The 11,997-nt window shown below is 39.7% G+C and overlaps 1 protein-coding gene across 1 annotated transcript; it reads right to left on the reverse strand.

Moving 5' to 3' along the window:
- Positions 1–243: 243 nt before the first annotated feature.
- On the reverse strand, positions 244–1,131 carry sf3b5 (splicing factor 3b, subunit 5). The gene is made up of 2 exons (XM_080507296.1): positions 1,027–1,131; positions 244–837 (listed from the first exon to the last, which is right to left on the reverse strand). Exon 2 carries the CDS (start codon positions 810–812, stop codon positions 552–554), a length of 261 nt encoding a protein of 86 aa, XP_080363422.1. The 5' UTR covers positions 813–837; positions 1,027–1,131; the 3' UTR covers positions 244–551.
- Positions 1,132–11,997: the final 10,866 nt, after the last annotated feature.

Raw genomic sequence — 11,997 nt, forward strand, 5'->3', positions numbered from 1 at the left:
GAGTCCTTGACCTACAGCGAGCAGGTGATGGGTTTGAAATACCAGCCGGACCTTTTTGAGTGGATTTTACATGTTATCCCCTGGACGACCTGTGGCCAGGGTGTATCCTGGCCTCGCCCTGAACAGGACAAAGCAGTAAAGATGGTTTGAAAGCAGCATATAAATGATTTGATCAAGTGGCTGTTGCCTAATCTGATCCCAGAATTTGTAAAAAGTCTGAATAGAAAAATTACAACAAAAAAATCGTAGAAAACATTTTTAATTCAACCATAAATCTTTCCATGGATACACATCCCCACAAGATACTAAAGGGACCCCCAACCCACAGCACAGCTTTGTATTTGCACCATTGTAATTTGAATGAAAGTTGTGGAACTCCATAAAGAAATAAATGAATCCATCTCCAGCTTTGTTCTGGTTTTCACAATGAATTAGGGGATCTAATTGTATGGTAATGTTTCTTTGACAGAAGGAAAAACAAACAAACAAACAAAAAAAACAATCCTCCAGAGCTCAGCCGGATAGACCAGATCAGATCAGACCACACCAGATCAGGCGTCGTCAGGTTTGTCTGCTGGTGGTCCACACGGCTGCAGCATTTTCTCCATCAGGTTGAAACGGACCCGAGCTTTGCTCTCGTTCTCCGCCACGGAGAAGTAGTTGAGCAGGTCGAAGTGGCCCATGTAGGAGCAGTACGAGTCCCGGTGCTGGTTCACCAGCCATTCCCACTTGCTGGTGTCGGCGTGCCCGGTGCCGATGTACTTGGACTGCAGATGCTCCAGCTGGCTGTGGATGTTGTATCGGTCCGTCATGGTGGCTGCGAGGGGGTCCCCGGGGCTGTAATGACAGAGAGGAAGCTCAGAATACCAATATGAACTAAACTCCTCCGGTCGTTTCCAGCAGCTTTACTGTTAGCATGCTAACAATGCTAATAAGAACACTTCACTACCTAATTCGTATTTTCAACAGCTCGTTGATCGGAAGTTACTTCCTCGTTAATCAAAGATAAAGGAAAACCAAACTCACGCAGTAGATCTCGGTTGTAATGAGAAAGTAATTTAAACGAAACAAAGAATCTGATCCAATGGACACGACGGAACTCTCGTCTCCGATGTGTCCGACACTGTGAATGGTCCGGGCAGGAACTAAGATAACTGGGAACCTTTGTGGTCTCGCATCTTCCGCAATACGTATGTGTGTACGTACGAATGTGTTTTGAGGCTGCTTTAAAGAAAAGAAAAAAAAAGAAAGAAAGAGAACCCCCCCCCCTTTTTTTTTACTCTTGAAAAACACTTTTATTCAGAAAACACGAAAAAAAAGACATATTAATCCATCTTCAAAAAGTCAACAATAATATTTAGATGGTGTAAAATTAAAAAACTGGTTGCACATTGTTATCATCTATAAAAACAACCCAAGATCACATGCAAAAAAAAGAAAGAAAGAAAGAAAGAAAGAAAGAAAGAAAGAAAGAAAGAAAGAAAGAAAGAAAGAAGGAAAGAAAGAAAGAAAGAGATCATAATTATTTCTAATATACACTATAATTTATTTTAAACAATGATGATAAACTCAGTAATAGGAGTGCTTTGATGTATGTAAATAACTGAAAATAAATAAAAGGCTGAGTTTTTCCTGAACTAAAGTGTGGTGAGAAACATGTTTTTCTTTGGAGATTTGCTCTTCTGCTACACAAACAAACAAAAAAAAAGAATATCATTATGAACAATAAGCAGCAATGATGATGACGAAAAGCCTAAAGGAAAAACGTTACAGGAAAACAAAAACAAAAAAAGCCAGATTTTCCACAGAGCTCAATTTGATCTGTTTTCAGTTGGTAGGCACAACGGCTCTTTAAAAAACTGTTTCATGAATAATATATGTTTCTGTCTGTATTGTCTCCTGTAGAGCATCAGCCATGCTTCAGTATTTCTGTCATGCATTTTGTATTTGCTAAGAAACTTTGTCACGCCGCCCTGTTGGAGATGAATTACACAGCAGTTTTGTAGCAGATGTCCGGAGGTTGATGTACTTTTCTTTGGGTCCAGACTGTGAGAGTGCACTGCTGTGCTGCGGCACAATGCTATTAGAGGCGCCAGGCTCCATCACTCTGCCATGGGCAGGAGGTTTTCTGATGATTGCTTTGTTGCTATGGGAAACCAATCCTAGTACTTTTCTTGCAAAGTGTCACTTTCCTTGACAACTTCCTGCAATCATACGATTTTACACCGAGGGGAGTCTTTTAGTCAATGTCCATCTACATCTGCCAGGCAATTTTATATTGTAAGTGCAAAATTCTGAACATTTACAAAAGTTTTGTGCTCTTTGTATTTTATTTTGCATCTTTTTATGGTCATTTTTTCCAATTTGTTGGCATTTTCTGTTTGTTTATTTGCATTTCTCTGTGTGGCCATTTTCGTGTCCTGGTGGGATCATTCTGTATGTATGTATGTATGTATGTATGTATGTATGTATGTATGTATGTATGTATGTATGTATGTATGTATGTATGTATGTATGTATGTATGTATGTATGTATGTATGTATGTATGTATGTATGTATGTAACCAGATTTTGACAACAACTATTAACCTGACTTGCATGAACGGTTCAGGGATGATTCATTTAATTTAATTTAATTTATTTATTTTCTGCAATTTCACATATACAACAAATGATTTGATATGTGCATGAATTTAGCAAAATTCTGGAAAAAAATGGACATCAAATTGATTCATTACCTCAATTTTGAAAAGGCTGAGTGGTACTTGTACGTTTCTTTTTTGAACATTGAGTTTGTTGTTGTTGTTGTTGTTGTTGTAAATAACTCAACTCCTTGTTGCAGTTGTTCAGTGATACATACAGCTGTGTAACCTCTTGGTTGTTTCACTCAGAGATATTAGTGCTTTTGTTCCCTTCAGAATCATGTCAAATACAAAATTACAGCTATTTTTGTAGGGCTGTCGACGGACCGCATAATAAAGGAGATCACGTGGCTGAACATTTAGAAATTCCGGTACATGAGACTGAAGATAGTTACAACTCTGGATGTAAATCAGTTTAAAATCCATAAAACCTTGAAAAGCTTCTGTCTCACCAGCAGGGATGTTAAAATCAAACAATTACCAAACATAATTCAGATACATGCGTGTAATTCTGTAATATTGAAGTTAAATTAAGATGAAAAATTATTGAGTAAAAAGCAAAATAATGACTCTACAAAGTGGGTAGGATTGAATATGTCTGTACTTCTTCCTACCGCCTTTTGAACGTGCCGAATATGATTTTATTTTTTTTATTTTTTAATAGTTTGTCTTATTTCTCTCTTCTGTTTTTACACGTTTGTAATAAAACATTGATTCATTCACGCTAATGACGAAACTAAATTCACAATCGGGACATTTTATCATTTTATAATTTTTTGTTTGTGATACTAGTACATTTCAAAAACATTGTCAAATTCAGCAACTGATCAAACTTTCTATGTTTCCATGCGAAAACAAAAAGCGTTTTATGAGAATCGCAAATCATTTCTGCACATCCACTTGTTCTTCACACGCAGAACAAGCAGATCACGACTCCACAGGTGGGTCTTGATCCGCCTTCAAAACAAACTCCGATGCAGTTTGATTAAAGGGGCGAACGCATGCACGGAAGAAAAGCACATAAATAAAGCAAGCACAAGATGTGGCAAGCCCCAGAAGCGCTATCCTCGTGCGGCAGGAGAAATTTGTGCTGCTCGTTTCACTCCTGTATATTTTATGAGCGATACTGAGTTGTGAGCTCATGAAAAATGCCATGATAATAAGTCCACGAGCGTATCCAGGCCAGCGAGTCGCGTCAGCGTGGGAAAGTCTCATAATACATGGAAACCAATCGAATATTCCATCTGTTTACATTTCTGAGTCTAAATGTTAAAACTACCAGTGCCAATGTAATATAGAGACAAAAGGCCGAAGTTCTGCTTTGTTAGTGCACCACAGGAGTGGCCACAGTTTTAAAATCCATCCTTCCATCCATCCATGAATAGCTCGTTCTTCGATGCCCGAGGAGAACGGACTCATTTCAATCCCACTGGGCGCTTTACACATTTACAAATTAGGAGGCAGATTGTCAGCAGGATGAGGATGAGAAATCAGCTGGATCCCATGAGAGTTGCCGCGACTTACTATTGATTATTCTTGCGGCGCGACACTGAGCGGAAAAAATCAGGGATTCAGGTATAAGGAGAGGCCATTCATCTATTGGCACCACGGGGGGGGGGGTGTTGAGATTACCTGTTATACCCTGAGAGTGGATCCTTGCAGAAACCAGTGAGCGAGAGGTCAGAGCATTGTGACCCATCGGCCTGGATGGAAACAGGTTTTCTTTATTTGACGAGTTGGAGAAAAGCGTCAGTGGCCCGAGGAGTCGAGCCTTGATTAGTTCCTTGCGTCTTGATGCATGGCTCGCCTGTCTGAAGCAGGAATAACAAAGAGCTCAGTGTCATCACAGGGATGAAACCTGGCTGCGTTGTGAGACCGTGTACAGGTAAAGAATGAGCTGATCGAAACAAAACAGGCGGCACACAGTTTGAAAAGATCCAGTATTTGCATTAGAAAGAGATTATTTATACAGACGGATGGTATGGGTGTACAGCCTCCTCCTTTGTTTCCTCAAAGGAGGAGAAACAACACTGGGTAGGGGATTCATTAATTTACGCCTCTGGTTTCCATTCTAATTGGGACTGTTATTAACAGAGCTGCATTTCTATTTCGCTACACTTCAGCATTCATCAGTTTTCTTGAAAAGCAGTGCAGAACAAACTGACAGAAAACACTGTAAAGCCTCGTCGTTCTGTTAAGTGGATTCAAGCTGAATGAAGATTTGTCCGAGACAGAGAGAACACATTTGCATTTCAATTTCTTTTTCAGCTATGAAGAGTGCTCTTTTACACATCCAATAATCTTTTTTAATCAAACTAATTGAATTAAAATAATTATATAAAATATATTATTCGCTATACATGAGCAAGGTTACATGCTTTAAACTGGAGAGTCTAAATGACCTTTGAAATAATAAACTGCTTGATAAAAGGCTGTGCTGCTGAGGACTAAAAGCTTTCAATTGTCTTGTTTCAATGTCCCTTTCACAAATCCAACTATTGAGGGAACATCCTCTAAACAACCATGTCCTCTTCTTTTTTTTGCTTATCTTAAGATGAAGATATATTTTGACGAAATACAGAAAACTACAGCGCCCTAAAGGCACATGCAAAAAATAAATGAATAAAATATAAATAAGTCACGTTCAACAGCAATCCGAACAAATATTTGATTCCTGCTGCTCTTGGCTTTTTAAGTGATTTAATGTGAGCTTTGTTTTCAATGTTTTTTTAAATATGTTGTTGTTGTTTTTTGTGACTGAATGCAAAACAAGATGTCCTTCATGCTTTGTTCTTATTTTTTTCCATTGATGAAAACATGTAACATTTATCTGTAGACGAGCATGATCTCTCAATAAAAATAGAAGATATTAGAAGTATATATACATTTTATGGATGTTTTTCAACTTGGCTTTAAAGATAATTATTATGCACTTAAAAGTTTTTTGAATTGAATTGAATTGAATTGAATTGAATTGTGAAGAAATGCTGGTTTATCCAAGTTAGTGTTTAGTCGATCCCAGTTAACCGTGGGCGAAAGCAGGGAACTTCCTGGACAGGTCAGCAGTTCATCGCCTGGAAAGCCTAAAATGGAAAAAGAGTGAAAGACATTGAAGAAAGCCAAGTTGAAGTGAACTGGACTGGATGGGGAACACTGAAGAAGATCTCTACAAGAAGAGCCACGGCGGTCTCCGTCATTTGCTGCTGCTCTATGCTGGGACATCATGGAGGCTGGGAGCGGACTCTGTGGTCCCGGAGAGGAGAAGTCTGTCCTGAACAATGTGCCTCACACCCTCCATGATGTCCGGGTCAACAGACTCAACTCGCCAAAGTGAATGACAGAGTCACAGGAGATCCTCCCTTCCTGTGGACACCAGACGGCACAGCTCCTCTAAGTAAATATTGTTTATGTTGCGTTTTTTCTGTCAAATCCATTCTTGCCATGCTTATATTGGTCATGGTTAAGCTTTGCACATATTAATATTTAACATCACTTATTTAATTCTTATTTTGTCTCATTTGATTCCTTCTATTCTATTAATTATATTGTATTCTGAGGGTTGATCCCTGTGGGATCCCTAAAATATTTCTTATGCATTCCAATCTATTCAATGTTTGCATAGATATTACAATACTTAAGCGCGGTCCCTTTCTGTACGGAGTTTGCATGTTTTCCTCAATTTTGCTTATATTGTCCCAAAACTTGTGTTTGATTGTTGAGTATAAAATTGCCTATACGTGTGTGTGTGTGTGTGTGTGTGTGTGTGTGTGTGTGTGTGTGTGTGTGTGTGTGTGTGTGTGTGTGGTATAGAAGATGAAGGATTAATAGAAAGTGGATGAATGGTATTACAAAATAAAAAACTAAAACAAAAACAAAAACAAACAAACAAACAAACAAACAAACAAACATAAATAAATAAATAGGTCACCTTTTTTTCCCCTGGCTTGTAATAAAACCAATGTGTTTACCACTCCACTCCCCCTTATATATACCGGTATATATATATATATATATATATATACCCTTGACATTGTAAATTGTTGGACGTGAACTATGTAGAGTACAGGGATTTATCATAGGTGGTATAACATGTACTATGTGCAGTGTTCTCCATGAATGGCCCTTGGAAAAGCTCCTTGAGTGTGTACCTACCTGACGGTGTGTGGTACCTGTTTGGGTGGGAGAGAGGCTCAAAGCTGCGTGGCTGTGTGACAGTATGGATTAGAAATAAATTGTTTTTTTTCTCAAGTATTTTGTTTTTCCCATTCCCACAGGTTTATGTGATTTATCTTCTTTTTTTTTTTCTTTTTCTGGAGAGTTACTTGTATTGTAAAATAACAGTCACGGAGGCATGATAATCAAACTTTGATAGTCAATCTTTTCCGGCGAGCAGAGGTAGGAAGTGCAAAGCAAAGCACTAGGAGGGGGACAGGGTAATGAAATCAGGTGGATGGATGGGAATATTACCTGACTGGAGGGCCCCCGTGCCCCACGGTCCTGCTGAGTGATAGCCCAGTAAAAAAAAAAAAAAATGTGGTCAGCGATATTTCCTGTGATTTAAACTAGAGCCGGGGCACATTCCCAACCGGGCAGACAGGACAGGGAAAAGGGGCGAAAACAAATGACGCCCTGTTGGAGCGACGGCTGGTTGGTCGACTGACAAACCGAGGCGGCGTCTTGCTGCCCGGCTGGACGGCTGGTAAAACTGGCAGGCAGACTGCTGATGCTGATCCCAGTGGCTGTTGGACTTTATCCCTTCCTATTTTCTGGAGCTTCAACCAGGTGGCCGGTTTATTCCGCTGGCTCACTTTCAGTCTGTTTTCTAAGGACAGTCCGAGATTCAATCTGGAGCCTCCTCATGCGCTGCGAACCGCAGCAGCAAAAATGCATTGTTCCCCTCGGCCAGATGATAACAAGAAGTCAGCCGTAGTGTGAAATAGCCTGAGGAAACCACCGCGCTTATGACGGGGGCTGAGCGGCGGGGGTGTCAAGGCCTCGGGAGGCTTAAATTGGATTTGGTGCGGCTCTGAACACAATCTTTACTCCTTCTTGCCCCCCCCCTGCTGTTTCGGGCGGTTTTATAAAGGATTTCCGTTTTCTTGCGGTCAAAAGTCATTACTTTTCTCCATTTCTGAGTAGCTTCACTCAGTTACAAGCTGGTTTATACGAGGCTTTGGTGATGACCCGAGCAAAGTCTACTTGTGGACAAATAGAATTTTTTTTTTTTTATAAAAAACAACCTTTCCACCAAATAGGGCTTTTGTCACAGAGTGGTCAGAATGAATCTCAATGCTCAAGATAAAACCATCTCAAGTACATCAGAATTCTTGGATGCAGAGTTCAGTCTTATTATGTTGTTTTGGAGATTTATAGATTATGCACTCATGAGCACAATATAAATCTTTCAATCTAATAATTGATCCGTCACGTGACAAAAAATCTGAAGATTTTTTAATTATTCGCACATTCTTTCAATTTAAATTTTTTTTTTTTATTCCTGGTTTTTCAATGTTTGTTTTGTTTTATTTTTTTTCTGATCCAACATGGTGAAACACCATCTGATCAGGACGAAACAACACATAAAAGGCAGCAGCTTAGGCTTTAAGATATTTTTTTCACCATTTTCCCACAATTCATGTATCAAATAATCAATAAACTGTACAATCAGAAAAATAAGAACAATTATTGTTTTCTTTCTAAGCGTGCGTGTGTTGATGTTCTCTGGGTAAACGGATCGTCTTCCACATCACAAAATGTATATGAGATGAATTCATGACTCGTGTGTGTGTGTGTGTATGTGTGTCTGTGTGTGTGTGTGTGTGTGTGTGTGTGTGTGTGTGTGTGTGTGTGTGTGTGTGTGTGTGTGTGTGTGTGTGTGTGTGTGTGTGTGTGTGTGTGTGTGTGTGTGTGTGTGTGTGTGTGCAAACCTTGTGATGAACAGTGATCTGTTCATGGTGTACTTCGCCTTCCCTTATAATCAGCTGTGATTGGCTCCCGTGCCCCATGACATTATGTGTTTGAAGAATCAGTGTAGGAAATGGATGAATGGCTGAAACACAATTACTCGAAGTACAGTGCCATACTGAAAACATCATAAACGAACACTGTGGTCAGTATTCCAGACGTACGATTGTAAATATATTTACATACATATAGAGCTGTAATGTTCCTATACCTCATGTTCTGTGAGAAAACGTGAGCAGAGAGGACATTCGCATGTGACTCGATACCGAATTTGACCGTGGATGTGAAACAGCACATTCGAAATCAAAAGATGTGTGAGGGTTTTCTTTTCCCCCCCCTTTTTATTTCTCAAGCAGATTCTCATTTTGTCCTGGAGAGAAAGATCTGACCTTTTAAATACGGGGTCGCTCGATTTAGATTTGGTGCATTAGCCTCGGTTTGGTTGATTACCTTCTCCATGCAGGCACGTGCATCAGGTCTGTCTCTGAACGAGGGGGGGTGGGGGGTGGTGGTGGGGGGGGGGTAGCACTCTGCGCCTTTTGATACTAATCATTGTGACATGACTAATCATGCTGCCAGCTCCAATAAGCCAAAGCCTTGCCTCGTACATGACAAACTAGAGTTACGGGCATATGCAATAGACATACATGCTGTGAAAACAAAATGTACCTCTAAGACAGTGCGACACACGAATTACTTAGAAAAAAAAAACTGAACTGAATGAATTTTTTTAAATAGTCTTTAGAAATTGCTTCTTTTTTTGGTTGGAAAGCTTTTTTCACTGAAAGTGTCAGGCTTTTTCCAGTCACAATGTGACAGCATGAAGATAGTGGTGGAGCAGCTGGATACACTGGTTCAAGCATATGCAGATGAAATCAACTTTACGTATAATAAATAACAGATTGCTGAATTTTAACATTAAACTGCAAAATGTTAACACGTGAATGTCAGAAGTGCTATATGGTATGGTATTTGATATTCTGCCGCAACAAGCCTGAAGAAAAATAAATGCACACATCCTCCATCACTCCCAAAGACCTTGAATAATCAATCTCACTACGCACTTAAGTTATTACAGTGTATGCCAAGGAAATCCAAAGAAAAGTGCAAAGCGAAACAATCAACAAGGTCACGCACACACCCTCAATCATGTACTTGAATTTCCATCAGGCCTTCTTCACCGGCAGCCTGGTGAGTTAAAGAGGGCCGAGGAACCGGAGAGACCTAAATCCTTTGGAAATATAATATATTTGAAGAGGCGATATGATTCCCCTGCTACACATTGAGACGTGAAGTGGCGGATTACAGAGTTTTGGTTCTTGGGCTCTTCTTCCCGTTCCTCAGTCGCGGGAGTGCCTGCTTATCACATTGATTGTACTATTGTGCAGCATGCAAGAGCTTCAGTCGCTATTATTACTTATTTCTTCATTCAGTAACTCAATACACCATCATGTGGTACATTGTTATTGTCCAGCAGACAAGGTAGACATACATAATTTATTCACCCGTTTCTTCAATGTGCATTTCATCACGTCACATAGCGCCAACAATCAATTGCACTGGATAATATTTTCCAGTTTATTTCACACAAAAAGTGTGACATGGCATTTTCGCTCCTGCAAGGCAACGCCTGCCATGCCGAGTTTCTGCACATGCTGGTTTCTGCAAACGCTTCCGGGAACCGAAAGCTCGATCGATCGCGAGAGTCATTTGTTACACGTGTGCAATTGTTGCTGTGACGAATCTATAATTCATCAGGGACTTCTTCACTCAGACAAAAAAAAAAAAACACACTGAGCTGATGCAGCGCTGAAATATGGAGGTCAGCGAGTGTCACGGCAATAAGTTTTCACATCATTCCGCCCTGAATTATTGTTGCGGAAGGTAACACATGATTGAACGGGCGAAGGTGCAGTCTCATATCGAGTTACATCTTCTCCACGAAAACACAATATGTTTTGGGAAGATAGCGCGAATTCGTCAACAACTCATTGTTATTGTTGTTGAACAAAACCTGTACCGGAGAGGAAAATAAGTCTGTGCATAGGAAAAGACGGATCGCAATGGTGATGATACTTTATTTAGATGTAAGAAAGAAGGCATTCAGTGAGCGTCAGAATTACATTTTATTCCATTGACAATGCATGGATTATCCACTATGTTATATATTAAATTACAGAATTTTGTTCTTAAATGAGAAGAAAAAGAAAAGAAAAAAAAACCCAACATAGTTCATACATTAGATTATACAAAATAAAATTTCAGGACATTATATATTATGGTAAGTCGTGTAAACAAGCAAATTAAATCAAAGTTTGATGGCTGTGCACGGTGCAAGGCAATATATTAATTCTATTGATTTTGACCTTCATGAGGATTTTCTCTGGCTCACATCTTGGACTACTAATTTTTGTACACAGAGGCTGAACGCCACATTTTACAGCCTTGTGCAGAGTTATGCCAAATCCATCCCTTCCATTCAATGTAGATGTATGCATAAATGCATAATAACAGGTTGCATGCGTCTGTTGCGATGCTTGTCAGTCACTTTGTTGTTGAAAATCTACATTTAAAGACTTACAGCACAGAAACAAATCAGTTGACCTTCAGTTTTAGTGCAGAAATGAAAGTGTAACAATGTTCGGAGGTTATTAACGATTACTACCTTCCCATGTGACGTTGCAGGCTCCTGTTTTGTCTCTAAATGACTGTAAATTGGGTGTTCCATTTAACTTTGTGGCAACACAACATGTTCATGGAGATGTCGTGCTTTGAATCGAAATCAAAAACCTCGGGGACACAGCCACAGCTCGCTTATTTAAATAACTGAAAGAGTTTGCGTCTGCATACATGATGCTATATGCATGATTGATCCCGCACGTCCCCAATGAAGAAAAATCTACATAGCTGACTAGCTAATGGACCAAGTGCAGCACAGAACAATCATTTTAGCTTCCATTAGCTCCCAGTGCTCTTTCCATACTGAGATCAGACGTGCTTATCTTCAGCACATCCCCGGCTAGTTCTCCATCTGTGCAATTATCTATTGTTCTGAAAAATAAGAAGGAGCTTTTTCATGAGGGCCTTTGTTGGTTTAATGCAGCCTCCTGCTTTTGCATTTTGTCAATGCTTATGAAAAAAAAGAAGAAGAAAAAAACCAAAACTATGGCACAAAGCGTTACCAGAAAGCAGAAATGTACTCAGAAAAGACAGGACCAGGTCCAGTCACATCACTTCTTTTTTCTGAATGGCAACATGGAGAAACAACATATTCAGGCCTTCAGTTACCGACACAACAGAGTGGAAACAAGGTCAGATTCAGTTTGTATTTTTGTTTTGTTTTTTACCATTACTGAGACTGTAATGGAGGTCTTTTCACCGTGACAAGTGG

Source organism: Blennius ocellaris (genome assembly GCF_963422515.1).
Source record: "Blennius ocellaris genome assembly, chromosome: 13".
NCBI classification, from domain to species: Eukaryota; Metazoa; Chordata; class Actinopteri; order Blenniiformes; family Blenniidae; genus Blennius; species Blennius ocellaris.

Excerpts from the sequence above, each read along its gene's own strand:
- sf3b5 (XM_080507296.1), bottom strand. The coding sequence starts at position 812 with ATGACGGACCGATACAACATCCACAGCCAGCTGGAGCATCTGCAGTCC.